Raw genomic sequence first — 17,293 nt, 5'->3', positions numbered from 1 at the left:
TTCTTTATTAAAAACAATTAACAAGTGCCCATTTAATAACTACTGTGTTCCCAGAACTATCTTTAGAAAGTATAATTGGAGAAACAAAGCTAATTCACAAAATTAATAGAAAACAATTCAAGACAGTATATAAAGAAGTACTAAACCATTAGATTAGTATTTTACAGTGACAGTGATCAAGTTGTCAAAGAAAATTTCTTGACTAGGTGGGACTTATCCAGGCTTTTTGGGATGTGTAGTATTCATATGTGAGGAGAGAAGAAGGAAAGGTACTTTAGGTGAGGGAAAAAATACCATGGGTGAAGCCTGGAGGCAGGGATGCCCTTGACTTGTGAGTGGACAGTGAAGAGGCCACGCTGAATAGAGTGGGCCTGTCATGTTGGAGTATAATTATCAACAAAATTGGATTAGTCAAATGGGGTCAGATTATGAAGACCTTGAAAATAAACAGATAAATTTAAGACAAATTGTCTCAGAAGTCTGAAGCTATAAGTTTTTGAGCAAGGAGTGATATGATGAAAGTGATATTTAGGGAATATTGACTTAGTGACAGTATACACTGTAGTTAGAAGAATCTGATATCAAGGAAACTAATCCAAGTATGAGGTGACGAGAAGATACACTGGATTGATGATAGTAAAAATTGAGTGGGAAAGAAGGATACAAGAGTCATTTTAAACACCACCTGCAAGTCAGGTGTTGGCTGACTAGATATGAGATATGAATCAAGATAATGCCAACATTTAGAGAGACTAGGTAAATAATGCTGCCATTGATAAAAGCAGAGAAATTATAAAGGAAGATGCCAGTTGTAAAGGGGCATGTTGAGTTTGTAGTGACAAAGAGGTTTCAAAATTGAAATGCCTAATAGTTGGGATGAGATATACAGCCATAGCTTGGGAAGAAGAATAAAATTAAGATCTAGATTTAAGTCACAAAGTTTTGATACTTGGAACATGGTCACACAACAAAAAACAGAAGTATCAATAGCAATAATAACTGCAATGTTTATTGAGCACTTTCTCTGTGCCATGTACTGAGCTAAGTCCTTTCAGTGCTTTATTTTGACATCGCCACAACAACCCTATTCAGGTAGGTACTGTTAATAGCCCCCATTTTATAGATGAAGAAGGTGATTCATTTTTTTTTTTTTTTTTCTGCGGTTCACGGGCCTCTCACTGTTGTGGCCTCTCCCATTACGGAGCACAGGCTCCGGACGCGCAGGCTCAGCGGCCATGGCTCACGGGCGCAGCCGCTCCGGAGCATGTGGGATCTTCCCGGACCGGGGCACGAACCCGTATCCCCTGCATCTGCAGGAGGATTCTCAACCACTGCGCCACCAGGGAAGCCCCCGGTGATTCATTTTGTAGTCACAAAGCTAGTAAGCAACAGAATCAGGCCTCAAACCAGGTCTGTCAGTCTCCAAAACCTACATTACTAATAGCTGTGTATTTTTGTCAGGGAAAATTTTGTGCTGGTGAAATGAGAATGAACATATTAGTGATCACATTAAAATGTGAATTAGTTAAATTCTCATATTAAATGTAGATTCCTAGGATAGGTAAAAGCAAAATCTAGCTAGATGCTACTTACAAAAGCTATCCCTAAAATAAAATTGTATGGAAAAACAGAAAATAAAGGAAGACATAAAGATATATCATGTAAACGCTAACAAAAAGAAAGCAATGATGGCAATATTAATATCAAAAATAGCAAATAGAATTCAAGGCACAAATCAGTAAATGGGATATAAAGGATATTTTATATTGATAAGAGTTATAGTACATGAAGACAGTGGAACATTTATAAATTTTTATATACTGAAGAATATCAATGAAATGCATAAAGCAGATATTTAGGAAAACTTAAGGACAATATGATAAATCCATTGTACAGTCATAGTGGGAAACGATAACATACCTCTATCATAATGTCACAGATCCATTATACAAAATCACTAAAGATATAGAGGACTAACAGACTTGATTTTTGTGTTTACGGGTGTATGTGAAAGTATACCCAGAAAGACAGAATACACAAAGAATGTTTATTTTTTAAAAGTAGAAATAATACAGATGATATTGCCAGACATAGCACATAAAATTAATTAAAACAAAAATAATTTCTTAAAAACCTGACCATGAAGGAATTAAAATTTTTGCAAATAATTATTTGATTAAAGAGGAAATCAAAATTGAAATTATATAGTGTTTTAAAATGAAAAATGATACCACTACTAATCAAAACTTAAGAGATTTGACCAAAGTCATATTTAGAAATTTTCATATTCTTGAATATTTTCACTTTTGAAAAAAAAAAGAGTTCTGTTTCCAGACAAAAAGGAATAGACACTTCTCCCTATTCTTCCTGCTAAGTACAGCTAAAAACCCTGGACATTACTATAATACACATAAGAAGACTCTGAAAGTTGGAAAAAAGAAGGGAGACTGGCTAGGGACTTTGAACCTAAGAAATGACACAGCAGTGAATTTCCTGGGTTTTCCTTCTGCCTCATATATCCTGGACTGGGTGCTGGAGAAGTTATCATCCCAGAAACACAAATGGGTACAGATTTGAAAAGGTCCAGGAAAGACCTTCTGCCTCTAGCCAAAGGAACAGGAAAGGGACAGCCTAGCCAGACAGAAAACTTCTAGACAATAAATGTGTTCTAATCTACCCAAATACCACAGAAAAAAACTACAGCCCCATTCCCATCCCTATCAGCGAGGCTGTGTGGGGAACCTAGACTACTGCCTTCACACAGTTGTGAAGAGGTGCCCCCTCCCTCCTTAGGGATAGTGTCTGAGAAGAACTAGTGGGGAGCTTAGACTTTCATCCTTACTGAACAGTAGAGGAACTCCTTCCACACCCACCTAGCAGTAACAAGGCAGTGCTCCCTTCCCTGCTGCACAATATCAGAGGAGACTTGCTGAATCAGAAGATTCAATAAGATCCACAGTCTTGTAAGATGATACCCCAAATTTCCAGAATACAATAGAAAATCATTCATACCAATGCCCAGGAAAATCTCAACTTCAATGAGAAAAGATGATCAACAGATACCAATACCAGGATGACAAAGATGTTGAAATTACAACAAAGATTTTAAGGCAGTCATCATAAAAATACTTTACCAAGCAATTACAACCACACTTCAAACTTGAAAGTAGGAAGTCTCGGCAAAGAAATTGAAGAGATGGAGAACCAAATGAAAGTTTTAGAATTGAAAACTATAATAACTGAAATGAAAACTTACTAGATAGGCTCAGTAGCAGAAGAAAATAGACTGAACTTGAAGGTAGAACTATAGAAGTGAACAAGAGTAAAAACAGACTGAAAAATATGAACAGAGCCTCAGAGACCTATGGGACTAATAATGAAACATCTAGCATTCATGTTATGAGTCCCAGAAGGAGAGGAAAAAGAATATAGGGCTGAAAAAAGTATTCCAACTAATTATGGCTGAAAAAAATGGCAAAAGGCATAAACCTACAGATTCAAAAAGCTGAGAGAGTCCCAAACAGGAAAAACCCAAAGAAATCCATGCCAAAACATAATGATCAAACTCCTGAAAATTAAAGAAAAAGAAAAAATCCTGAAAGCGGTAAGAGAAATGATACATTGTCTATGTGGGAAAACAACTAGAATGACAGCAGATCTCATCAAAAACTCTGGAGAACAGAGGGAAGTGGCATAACATTTTTCAAGTGTTTAAAGAAAAGAATTAATAAACTAAGAATTCTGTATCCAGTTAAAATGTACTTGAAGAATAAAGGGAAAAAAGACATTCTCAGGTGAAGCAAAACTAAATGAATTTGTCTGAAGGAGATCTGCTCTAAAAGAATAGCTTAAAGGAAGTTCTTGAAATAAAAAGGAAATAATGCAAAATGGAATGTTGGAACATCAAGCAAGAAAAACAACAGTTGAAAGAGTAAGAATACAGGTAAAATACAATAGACTTTCTCCACTTCAGTTTTCTAAATTATGTTTGACGTTTGAAGCGAAAATCATAACACTGTCTGATGTGGTTCTCAAAGTATGTAGAGGAGATCTTTAATGCAGTTATATATTGGGGGAGGTAAGGGACTGAAAAGGAAATAAGTTTTTTTCAAGCATAAACATTGTAAAGCAATTATACTGCAATAAAGATGTAAAAAAAAGGTTTTTACACATCACTTTAAACTTGTGAAATGTTGACACTAATAGACAATGATATATGTATAATGCATGTTTGTATATATTATGTAATACCTAGGGTAACCACTAAGAAGTCTATACAAGGAGATAAAGTAAAAAACACTATAGATAAATCAAAATGGAATTCTTGTGTTTCAGAAAGCAGGAAGAAAAAATAGAAGAACAGAGGAACAAACAAAAAACAATAAGTAAAATGGCAGACTCATTCCTAATATATCAATAATTACATTAACTGTAAATAGCCTAAATATACCAATTAAAAGACTGAGATTGGCAGAGTAGATTTTAAAATGACCCACATATATGCTGTCTCCATGAGATTCACTTCATATGTAACAATATAGGTAGACTAGAATAAAATAATGGAAAAAATATGCCATGTAAAATTAATTTTAAAAATCAGAAGTGGCCATGTTAATATCTGGTAAAATAGACTTCAGAATAAAGAGAAAAAATATAGATAATAAAAATAATGTTAAAAATGAGGAAGGGGATATAGCAACAGAAATGGTGGAGTCTTTACAAATTATAAAAGAATACCAAATACAATTTTATAAATCTAGATAAAATTGACAAATGTCTAGAAAAGTAAATAATATAAGAATAAGCTTAAGAAATAGAGACACATATAGAGAACAAACTTATGGATACCAAGGGGGTGGGATGAATTGGGAGATTGAGATTGACATATATACAGTACTATGTATAAAATAGGTAACTAATGAGAACCTACTGTATAGCACAGGGAAACTACTCAGTGCTCTGTGGTGACGTAAATGGGAAGGAAATCTGACAAAGAGAGGGTGTATGTATACATAGAACTGATTCATTTTGCTGTACAGCAGAAACTAACACAACATTGCAAAGCAACTGTACTCCAATAAAAATTAATTTAAAAAAAGAATAAGCTTAATAAGAAATATGCATAAAACTATGTAAAAAATTATAAAGCTAATAAAAAACATAAAAGAAGATTTTAATTACTAGAGAGACATACCATGTTGCTAGATGGAAATAGTTAATATTGAGAAGATGTTCATTCTTATTAAATTAATCTATCAATTCAGTGAATTCCAAATCAAAATAAAGACAAATTTTTATGAACAAGCTGAATATAAATTGCATATGGAAGAGAAAATGTACAAGAATAACCAGATTTTTTAAAAACTAGAAACAAGAGAAGATAGATCCATTGGAATTACAATAATGATAAAGACAGCAATCCAAATAGCAGCAAAAGAATATAAATAAATACATTTGGGAAAATCATTCATTTAGGCCTGCTACTTTACATTTTATGCAAAATTAAATTCTAAATAGATTAAGCAGCTAAGCAACAAGAAAAACTATAAAAGTATTAGAAGAAAGTATGGAAGAATGTTTTTGTGATCTTGGGCTGAAGAAAGTTGTACTTTGCAAGATGCAGAAAGGAAAACTTGATAGATTTTAAAACATGAAAATCTAAATTAATCTTTGTTTCTAAATAAATATTTTATACAAAAATGAAGTGTGGTTGAGGCTGAAAGACAAAAAATAAAGTAGATAAAATATTTGCCATACATATGATAGAGAAAAGGGTAATAGTCACAAAACATAAAGAGGCCTTGAAAGTCAATTGAAAAAGAAAAGATTAGTTTTTACAAACATGGGAAAAGAGCTTTCCAACCCAAGCCTGGCAGAATGGCTCCTGCAAAGAAGGGTGGCGAGAAGAAGGGCCAGTCCGCCATCAACGAGGTGGTGACCAGAGAATACACTATCATCATTCACCAGTGCATCCATGGAGTGGGTTTCAAGAAGCATGCCCCTCGGGCACTCAAAGAAATCTGGAAATTTGCCATGAAGGAGGTGGGAACTCCAGATGTACACATTGACACTGAGCTCGACAAAGCTGTCCGGGCCAAAGGAATAAGGAATATCCCATACCGTGTCCATGTGCAGTTGTCCAGAAAACATAATGAAGATGAAGATTCACCAAACAAGCTCTATACATTGGTTTCCTATGTACCTGTCACCACTTTCAAAAATCTACAGACAGTTAATGTGGATGAGAACTAACAGTTGATTGTCAAAGTTTTCGAACCACCAAAAAAAAAAATGGGAAAAGAACATGAACAGGCAATTCATAAAAGAAATACAAATAGCCAGTCTATACATGAAAACATGCTCAATCTTACTAGTATTAAAATTAAAACAATGTATTTTTTAACGTATCAGATAAACAAAGATTAAAAAGATTATTAACACCATTGTTGTTAAAGATGTGGGGAAACAATCACTTTCTATACTGATCGTAGACATAGTGGCACAACTTTTTTAGTGTGCAGTTTGGCAGTCTATAAAGTTTTTAGTAAGTGTTCCCTTTGTTCTAACAGTTCTACTGTAAGAATTTATCCTAAGGAAATAATAGAAGAATTGCATCACAGTGTTGCTTATAATACAACAGTCTAAATATCTGTTATGGAATCATTTTTAGCTTTTGCAAAGAATTAGTTAGAAAAAGTGGATCACAAAAGAGTATGTGTAGTATGATCCCCTTCACATAAAGTTGGATAATTGTTAGCCTTCTAAGTATTTTTTATGCCTACACACATGTAAACCAAAGCTCATTGGATGAGATAATGTATAAAATGTTCAGCACAGTACTCAGCACATAACATTCAACATATGGTTGCTGTTGTTATTATTGTCAGCATTCAGTAATCATTCTGTGTTCTGCAATCAGGCAATGTGCTAAATACTTACAATAAATAAGATACTGTCTGTGAGGAACTCTCCTCTCTTGGTCATCATCCCTTACCATTTCCCATTCTGCACAGCGTCATTGGCTCTCAGATGAAGTGTTGAAATACAGGGTGGTCAACGAGGACTGTCTCATTTGTACCATCACCACCAGAAAGTTGGTTTAAAATAATTGAAAGATTCCCCTTATTTCAAAGTTAAAACCACAAACATTGTTTTAAAATTCTCTTCATTTTAAGATGAAGATGGAACCAGCTTGAATTCAAGTATCCTGGCAGCACTCCGAAAAATGCAGGATGGCTATTTTGGTGGGGCAAGGTAAGTGACCTCTATGCACTCAGAGTGAAATGTGAAATTTGGATGCTGGGTATAGTAATGGTAGACTTGTGATGCCTTTCTCTGTATCTTTAGCAACATATACCCATCCTATTCCAGGAACTGGTGTTTGATAGATTGAATCAAGGAATTTAATGTTAAAGAGAAGGGTTGGAATTTTTCCCCACCCTGTTCTTTGCCTACACCCCATAAATTCAGTGGATCAGGAAACTTACCCTGGAAGGAAGGAAGAATGGAAGGGAGGGAGGGAAGGAGGGAGGAAAGTAGGTTACTGGACTATTCAATTCTCACTGCTTTTCTTTTTTCCCTAAGTTTTTATTTTGAAAAATTTCAAGTAGACACAAATATGCAAGAATCTTATTGAATACCATATACCCTCCCTCAAGACTCACCTGTTGTTAACATCTGTCCCACTTGTGTGTTCTCTCTTCCCCATTCCCTCCCTTCCTTCCTCTCCTCCCTCCCTTCCTCTCTTGTTCCCTACCCTTCTCCCTCTCTCACACATACATATGTGCGCACGCACACACACACACGCACACACACACACACAGGCACACACACTTTTTTTGCTAAAGTGTGTGAGAGTTAGTCAGAGATATCATGACTCTTTAACCCTAAATACTTCAGTTTCTGTCTTCTAAGAAAGAGGGCATTCTCATACATGACTACAATATAATCAGCACACTCAGAAAAGTTAATATTGATACGATACTATTATCTAATACGGAGTCCATATTCAAAATTACCCAGTTGTCTCAATAATGTTTTCCCATAGCTTTTTTCCCACTCCAGCTCCAATGAAAGATCACTCGTTGGCTTTTAGTTATTATATCTCCTTGATGTCTTTTAATCTAGAGCAATTCCCCAGCCGTTTGTTAATATTTCATTACAATTTTCATTACAGTTTTAAAGAAAGAAGGTCACTTATTTTGCAGAATGTCTCTCAGTTTGTTTAAAATGTTATCTTCTGAGTCACTTTCCCCTGTCTGAGTTTACTCATTGGTGACCTCACAATGGACGTGTCTATTGCCTGCCAGCCCTTCCATGGGGAGAGCACTTCTCTCCATATTCTTCATAATCCTCCATTCGTGTCTAGATTCCATTATGCTTTCCGCAACAATCTTTGACAAATGGCTTTATCTTCCATTGATCAATCAGTTATTACTAATGGGGTTGTAAAATCATGATTCTGTGTTTCTATCATTCTTTGTACATGTATTAGTTGGAATCCTTCTGTTAAAAAAAAAAGCTCTCCCTTACCCCCTTTAATTTTGTAGTTTTATTGCCAGCATAGAGTCATAAATTCTTATTTTACTTTTATGTCATGCTTCATTCCATTGTCTATTTCAGTGTACATATTATTCAAGATCTGGCCATTGGGAGCCCCCTCAAGCTGACTTCTTTAGAAAATCAGTACTATTGACTTTCCCTTTGGGTTTGGTTTTGCAATTGGCTTTATAAGTAGGGGAAGATATGGCTTACAATCTACTATAATTCTTAAAATTGTCAGATACCATTTTTTTCTTTTCAAAATGGTCTTTTTGAGTATTTTTTGAAATGATATGACAGATTTGTGGTGATTTATCTTCATTCTGTCCTAGCTTCTCTTGCAGCCAATGGAAGTTTTTGCCAGATATTTGGCATAGTTAGCAATGTAGTATGTGGCAGTGAAAGCGAGCAAAACTTATCTGCTGGTGGATTGTGAACCCATAATTGTAGTCTTTATTAACATAGTACCCTAACCTATACTACACTATGTCTAGGAGTGCTGTAAATTTTCACTTTTACAAAATTTGTACTAATGTATAAACGTTAGTAATCCCCCAACAGAACATTCTAGGTATCCTTTTTATCACTAAACTGTTGTTGTTTTGAAAATGATTTCCTCTGATTTTCTGTTTTCTGTTTACCCTGTTAATTGTCAGGATTCAAACAGGTAAACTGTCAGAGTTTTTGACAACATCTTGCTGCACACATTTGAGCTTTATGGAACCTGGACCTGAGGGTAAATTGTACAGTGAAGATTATGATGACTATGATAATGAGCTGGAATCTGGTGACTGGATGAATGGCTATGGTTCAACCAGTAATGGTAAGAAGGCTTCATAAATGCACTGGCCTTACTGGACAAGAATACAAAGTATTGTTGAGCATCCTCCTTAATATTTCTCCTGCCAGCAGTCTCACTCCTATTTAATACACCTAATACACCTTTTGTTTGGCTTTACTTTTCATTCTTCTACTTACCTTTGGTTTCTGGTCTAATATCCCTGTGGTGATTGTGGAGTATAGAGTTGGACTATCCCTTACTAAGGTTAGGGGAGATTTCTCTCCCAGGTACATAAAATGACTGGTACTTTAAAAATGGGAGGAAGCAATGGTGAGTGAGAGATATTTAATCAAGTATGTAGTAGGAACACTAGACATATACGTACTGCTTTTTGACATTAAAAAGCATAAAAAGTATAAAATTCCATCAGAGTTCTTTTATATAGAATATTATATAATCTATAATTTTATATTCTAATATATTCTATATATTCTAATTTTATATAGTTCTTTTATATAGAATATTATAGGGGTACATCAGAATCTCTGGGGAGGTCTGCGTAGTTTGAAAAAGCCGATTTGGTACGCCTATTGCTTTCATATTACAACTAGACAAATAACGCAGAACAAAATCTAATTGGTTTCTATGAATACAAAGATGATATAGTGAGAAAGCATCGTGGGGGCCTGACAAACACCCTAAAGTGTTAAAATGCTGACCTAGGCAGGGCAAACATTACATTATTTGAATCCCACAGAGAGAAGGGCCAGTGGGAGTGAATTATTGTTCTAGTTATGTAAAACATGGTTTGCCTGCTTTCACTGTCTGGTTTTCTGATTGTTAAGCCTATATCTTAAGGCAGTCAATTTCTTTATCTTAAGAGTGGTGTGTTGGAGAGAAGAAAAATAAATAAATTAGCTTTCCTCAGTGAGCTAGCAAGCATAATCTCATATACAATAAACCAAAACACTAGCAGTCAGAAGGACTATTTTCTCATTTGGGCTCAGCATTTACTCACCTAAGTACCGTTTAATTCACTCTGTTTTTGTAAGTTCTAAAATAGTGTGAATTTCTTTGTTTGAAGAGTACATTAAATACAAGATTATTTCCTGTTATCAGTAATACCCAAAGTCATGATATCTATCTTGGCATAAGCTGAAATATTTTGAAAACCAAATAAGACTAGTCAGATATTGAGGTTGTTTGCTATTGCATAGGTAGTTGTGATTTACATCTGTAGCACTCATTCTCTTAGATTGCTTTCTTAAATATATCTCTTTAATGATATGTTTTACTAAGCTTGATATTATGCATTCTGAGTCACTTTCCCCTGTCTGGGTTTACTCATTGGTGGCCTCACAATGGACGTGTCTGTTGCTTGCCAGCTGTTCCATGGGGAGAGCGCATCTCTCCATATTGTTCATAATCCTCTACTCAAGTGTCTAGATTGTATTCAAGGTTATAATATTTGTCATTAAGATGTCACTGAGTATGAGGTCCACTCCTGCAGCTCTGCTAGTTCCCATTAGTCACATCAGAGTACAGAAAGACATCTGGAGAGTTCCCCAGAGGTAATCAAAATCCAGATGATACATGACTGACATAGCAAACTTCAGTATTGATCCAAACATTGGGCTTTTCCAACTATAAATGTTGCAAGTGTTCATGTAAAATCTGAAATGTTAAGCAGCCACAAGATATATGTATTTTTTTTGTTTCCATTATCCATAGTCAGAGAGAATGTTATAGAAGGTGTGGGGGGGAGGGAGAGACCAAGAGGATAAGGACTATATCTGTCTTCTTCAGCACTGAAACCTCAGCACTTAGTACACCACCTGGTCCATAGTGGGCAGTAAATATTTGGTGAATAAATGAAGGGGGTAACAAAAAAGACCAACGTGTGGTCAGTAGTCCTTTTGACACCAGTGCCACATGGAGCTTGTTTTTTCTTTAGCAATTGTAGCTGCCATTTGTGGAATCTGTCTGTTTTCAGCTAGGCTCAATGTTTAGTAGAAGATTTTTGCCCTTCCCCACAAGTCTCCTCATACCAGTGAGACTCAAAGGGCCCTATTCTACTCCTCCACCACAACTGCCACCACCACTACCATCACACACACATACATAGATTATGAAATGCTCCACCTGGCCTATAATAAGCTCATACTACTTTCAGGGAACCTAATATTGTCTCAACAAAGTTGAAGAACAGGTGGATCCTGGTAAATAGCCATAGTTTCTGAATAGTAAAGCTACGAGATTGTATAGTGATTACCAGCTATTTTCCCCCATGAGCTAAAACAACCTGGTTTTGGTGCTGTGTTGTGGGCACAGGAGCCAGTCATTCTGTTTGGTGGGGTAGATTGTGAAGTAACTAAAATGTTTATTTTTTTCTCTCCCCCCTCCCCCCACTAACCTTGCAGCTCGCTGTGGTGATGAAGTTGCTCGTTATTTAGATCACCTTTTGGTGCACACGGCTCCCCATCCTAAAGTAGCCCTTACCTCACAGAAGGGGGGGATAAATCGGTTCCGAGCTGCTGTGCAGACAACCTGCGATTTAATGTCCTTGATGACCAAGGCCAAGGAGCTGCATGTACAGAGTGAGTAATGCCATGACTCACTGGAGTCAGGAACAGGATGACATGAAGCCCAGGATGGGGGTGGAGTGTTTATTACAGTGTAGTCAGGAACTTTGTTTTGTTCACTGCTTTATCCCAGCATCTCAGACAGCACCTAGAACATACTAGATGCTCAAATATTTGTAAAATTAATGAATTTTTACAATTAAAAATGGGTAATTAATGGGTATAGTTTTGCTATAGATAGTGCTGTGTAGTCTGGTTTAACCAGTTACATAGCAAGAAGAGACAGAACAAGAGACATGGAGCATATTCAGTTTTAACATCAAAGTATTAAAATGTGGAAAGGATTTTTTCCTCCTTTGGAAAAGTTACTAATTTGGAAGTAATTTTATTTAAAGAGAAAGCATTGCAGACTATTACAAGATAGCCTTGCAATGGAAAGGGAGATATTCTCCCTTAAGTAAGCTAAATCTGGTTCCTTAGGCCAGCTGTAACTTATACAGTCAGTTGTTCCAGCAGTGTAGAGCTGTATTTGTCAACTACAGTATCATTCTTCAACAGCTTTACCATTCTTCTCCCCAAGACTACTATCCTCCCTCAGTAGTATTCACAGTGGAGGATGTCTTCTACCACACATTGCCAGGAGTAGTCATGGTTCCTAAGAGTGTTCGATACCTGTATGATAGCTGCATATGAAGGGACAGAAGAGCTCCTTGGCCATACCTAGAGGACCTAAATGTTAACATTTCACAGATGATGAGAATGATTGAGATGCATGATCACACTGTCTAAAATTTTATTGACCATTACTAAACAAAGATATTAAGCATGATCATTGGGGAATCATTTAACAGTTAGAATAGGGAAAAGCTTAGCATACATAGCCTTTGCATATGCTTCCTTGACAAAGGGCTTATGCAAAGACATCAGCTTTATTAAGTTATACTTCTTGATTGTGAATCAGGAAACTTGAGCTTAATTCCCAGCTCTGCTACTTACTTGCTTGAACAGTTATCTGAGCTCTGTATCTCTCTTTCTCTATCTGTAAAATGGCAAAAATGACAAGAGAGTCTCTCCTTAGAGGTTATGGTAAGTGTTTCAACAATGAACTGTAAGTAAAAATCTTAGGAATATCTCGAAGTTGGTCAGCCACTACATTTTTTGATTCCCTAGATAGGGTCATCTGTTTATCTATTCTCAAGCAATTCCAACTGCTAGCAGCCAGATATTCTTCTGAGAGAGTCCAGAAAATATAAAATGTAACTGGGTTCTTTCTGTTATATGTGGTATTCTATTAAAGTATCAGTGATGGCACCATTGTGGTATTGATTACATTTGTAGAATTTAATATCTTATATGTCCTGCTGATGCTATAATTCTAGATATTCCATTCAAAATATGTTGATTGATTGATTGAATATCCTTTGATTTAAATGACCTTCATATTTCTTTTCTTTGCTATTACCAAGAAAGGGTAAACTTCTCATTCTTGTTCTATAAAGAACCAACCCATATGTAACTTCATTGTTGAGGTCAACTGTGCATTTTTATTAATCTCTTAATTATCTAAGCTTTTCCATAAATATCAAACTCTTGCAGATGTACACATGTATCTTCCTACAAAGATATTTCAGGCTTCCCGGCCTTCACTCAACTTACTTGACTTACTTCATGCACCACAAGAGGACCAGGTAAATTTGCACAGGAGGTATTTCTATCAGCTTTTTGCAAAACTGCTATTCTTACAGAAAATAATAGAACTAGCCATTATGGTTTCTACTAGTAACTGGTGGTAGGCAAAATGCCACCATGGTGAAGATATATGTCCTTTTTAGTTCACTTTTTAAATGGGCAAGTTTTTCTAGTCAGGCTTAAGAAAACTAGATTGCTGTATCATGCATTCTGAAGGTGTCATTGTTTTTGCTTTACTTTTTGTCAAAATTTAGGAAACTCTTATGGAAAAGGTTTAGAAAGTGAAAAGATCAACACTCTAGGGCGTTATTTAAGGTGAGCACTTGTGGATTTTTTTTATCTTTTCTCAAACTAAAGGTTCCCTCTGTTCGTGTAGAAATACATCTTCCTAGAGACCCATCTGGGGAGGTGGACTTCAAAGCACTGGTTTTACAATTGAAGGAGACCTCCAGCTTACAGGAGCAAGCTGATATCCTCTACATGCTATATACTATGAAGTAAGTGATGGATATTATCAATCTACTTTCATGATCATATAGAAAACGAAGTATAGCATAGTAAGTATAGCACTGCTCTGGAGTCTCACTGATGTGGATTTGAATAGTTTTGCAACCTACCCACTGTGTAACTTTAAAGTCTCAATTGTCCTCATTTATAAAATTTGGATTATACGTACCTCATAGAATTGTTTTAAAGATTAAAACAAGATAAAATATCTGCAGTCTCTAATACAATGCCTGGTACATAGTAAGTGACTAATAACATAAACATTATTATCATTATTATGGTTATTTTAAGCCTCCATTATTTGGTAAAATCTATAGATAAATAAATTTTTAACTCAAAAGAAGTAAGAATATGGAGGCTTACAGGAAAAAAAAAAGTAGTATTAGTGTTTGCTGTGTGTCAGGCACCCTCTGCTAGGTACATTTTATCTAGGTACCTCTAACTCTACGTACCTTGAACTCCTCTTTCCTGTCCCCCAAATTCCCCCACAAAATTACCTGTTCTTCCTCATTTATTCATGTTGTCAGCACCATGAAGAGGCAGTATGGACCCCTGCCCTCCCCTAATTGGTTTTGGATGTCAAGACTGATGATGCCATACACATACCAGAAGGGTGTGGGTCCTTAAAAAGCAGGGAAAGAGGCTGGATTTGGAATTTTATTATGATTAGGAGGTGAGGCTGGGATGAGGGTTCATTCTCAACAGCACCAAAAGAGGGAACACTCAGACTTTTTTTTCAACTTGCCCAGGAGTTGGCTGGAAAGGAAAGGGGAATGGTAGGACTTGAAAGCAGTCAGCGGTCAAATATCAAAAATGGAGTCGCAAAAAAAGAAAAAAAACTGGAGTCGCTCCTATGAAATTCTCCATCTCTATTGTTGGAATCAACACCTACTTAATCATCAAGCCTTCTCCCTATATCCAGTTAATCACCAAGTCTGTCCAGTTTTACCTCTAAATATTTATCTTCTGCATCTCTAATATTGCTGCCTTCATTCAGGCCTATGTCTCTCCCTAGGACTATTGCTACAGTTTCCTAACAAGTCTTTCTACTTCAATCTAGTTTTCCTCAAACGCATCCTCAACAGAGGAGGGAGAGTAACTTTGATGATGTTGCCGAAATGCCCAAGCTTACACAAAAGTAGAGAGAATAGTGTGATGAACACTTCTAGACCCATCTCCCAGCCTGAACAACTAAAAACTCATGGTTAATCTTGTCACATCTATATTCTCATTCTCTCTTCCTCCTGGATTATTTTGAAGAGGATACACCAAACATTTTATCATTTTATTCTTAAATATTTCAGTATTATTTCTAAAAGACAAAAACCTCTTAAAACATAACCACAATGGGACTTCTGGTTCTCGACAAGATAGAGTAAATGCATTTCTCTCTGTTCCTCCTGCTAGGTACAGGAGGACATTATTTATAAAACAAACATAACAAGATGTTGAAAGGTGGAGAGAAGGCAGCAGGCTGGCTAAGGACCTCATGATTCGAGGACTAAGAGGGTGCTGACGTCCCCAGGTTTTCTTTGTTGCCTCACTGGGTGCTGGAGAAGCCAGCAGCCTGAAAAGGCCAGTCAGTGGGCACAGACAACAAAAGCCCTAAGGAAAACCCGTTCTTCCCAGACAAAGGGCTAGGAAAGAGGCACTCTAGCAACACAGACAACTTTTAAACAATAACCACTCTATTCCAGCCAAGCACCAGAGAAGAATCTGCGGTGCTACCCCTGTCAACAAAGGCTGAGTGGAAAGCCCAGACTTCTGCTCTCACCAAGGCAGGCACTGCTCCACCTTTCTCACTGCCAGGGGAGTGTCAAAGAAGGCTAGGTAGGGATTTGGGACTTTCATCCCCTCTAGGTGGTAATGAAGTGTCCCCTTGGCCTGACTCCAGAGTCTATGCCATTTCCATCAGATTATGGTGTTTAATGAGTAAGTAAAAAAGGAAGCTGAAAAGCCCGCCAGCACTAAAGTCAAAGTTTTACACGTCCAATTTTATTAAAAATAGCCCAAACATATTTTAAGCCATTTAGGGCCTGCCTGCTTTGTATCCTCCTCAAAACTCAACCTGCATCTGCTAGCAAGAGATAAGCCCTGGGCCATGAGTGTCCCAAACCATTGCTGCCATTCAGAACTTTCTAACCTAGAGCCTCCCCACAGTGCTACTGAGGGACTACACCTAGACCTGTAACACCCCTCCTACCCTCTTCCCTGGGAGTTCCCTTGCCCTCCTCCTGTTATGGATGGTAGAATTTGTGCCTTATATAAGCCTCCTGACAGTCTGATGCTGGGAGGGACTTTGCCTCTCATACAACCCTGTCCAAGTGCCAACTGTTAAAGCTTGTTATGTGCTACTACCAAGAAAAAGACATGGGTTTTATTACCCCGATACCTCTATTCCTTTCCTTTTTCCTTTAGGATAAGCAGTCTGTTCAAAAAGTATCAGTTGAATACTTATGTACCAGTCACAATGCTAAATGCAGAGTAATGAAAAGATAGAGAAGGTGAGAAGAGATAAGGGTTAAGGACAGAATGACTAATGACTGTAGCTTGAATGAAAACTGAAGATTCAGCAGGGTCATTGGGATAGGCAAGCAAAGGCTTGAAACACTCATGCTTTCCTACCAATTCAGATAGTCCATGGTTGACTGCCAATTCTTCCACTCCTAACACGAGTTTTCTTCATCTAATCCTGTACATACTAACTTCACCATAACATCTGATCAAAACCTGTAATCTCACTAGAACTAGTTACTCTAGTATCAAACCACTTGAGTAGATTGTTTGATGTGCTGCATGGTTTTTAATACACTTGGAATTCTGCCCAATATCCCTTGTGGATTTGAGTAGAAACTGGGAGGTGGGGTTTCCTGTGTCTGTTGACTAGTATTCCTTCTGTGAGTTGTCTGTTCATAACCATTGTTTGCTCTCCATTGGGTTATTTATATTTTCCTTATAGTAATAGTATATATTACTATTTTGTTTGTTATATTTGTTGCAGATATTTTGTCCAAGGAATTTGTGTTTTAACTTTGTTCATATGCTTTTCTCTATGCAAAACTTTCGTTTTTTAAAAAAATATTTATTTATTTACTTATTTGGCTGCACCGGGTCTTAGTTGCGGCATGCAACATCTTCGTTGTGGCGTGGGGGATCATTAGTTGTGGTACGTGGGATCTTTAGTTGCAGCATG

At 36.7% G+C, this 17,293-nt stretch overlaps 2 protein-coding genes across 3 annotated transcripts in view; both read left to right on the top strand.

Annotated features, from left to right (window-relative positions):
* PHKA1 (phosphorylase kinase regulatory subunit alpha 1) overlaps positions 1 to 17,293 on the top strand; it is a 130,676-nt gene that overhangs the window by 85,827 nt on the left and 27,556 nt on the right. For both annotated transcript variants that reach the window (XM_082864921.1, XM_082864922.1), the window contains exons 17-21: positions 7,176 to 7,254; positions 9,198 to 9,364; positions 11,743 to 11,919; positions 13,501 to 13,592; positions 13,951 to 14,090. In XM_082864921.1, the coding sequence (XP_082721047.1) occupies positions 7,176 to 7,254; positions 9,198 to 9,364; positions 11,743 to 11,919; positions 13,501 to 13,592; positions 13,951 to 14,090 (655 nt within the window). The remainder of the gene's footprint in view (positions 1 to 7,175; positions 7,255 to 9,197; positions 9,365 to 11,742; positions 11,920 to 13,500; positions 13,593 to 13,950; positions 14,091 to 17,293) is intronic.
* Positions 5,875 to 6,395, top strand: LOC309978447 (large ribosomal subunit protein eL31-like). Its single transcript, XM_082864932.1, has one exon. The coding sequence runs from the start codon at positions 5,878 to 5,880 to the stop codon at positions 6,250 to 6,252; it is 375 nt and encodes a 124-aa protein (XP_082721058.1). The 5' UTR covers positions 5,875 to 5,877; the 3' UTR covers positions 6,253 to 6,395.

This window comes from Leucopleurus acutus, assembly GCF_964270905.1.
Source record: "Leucopleurus acutus genome assembly, chromosome: X".
NCBI lineage: Eukaryota > Metazoa > Chordata > Mammalia > Artiodactyla > Delphinidae > Leucopleurus > Leucopleurus acutus.
The sequence above is the reverse complement of the archived record's forward strand: the minus strand, read 5'-3'. Positions and strand labels throughout refer to the sequence as shown.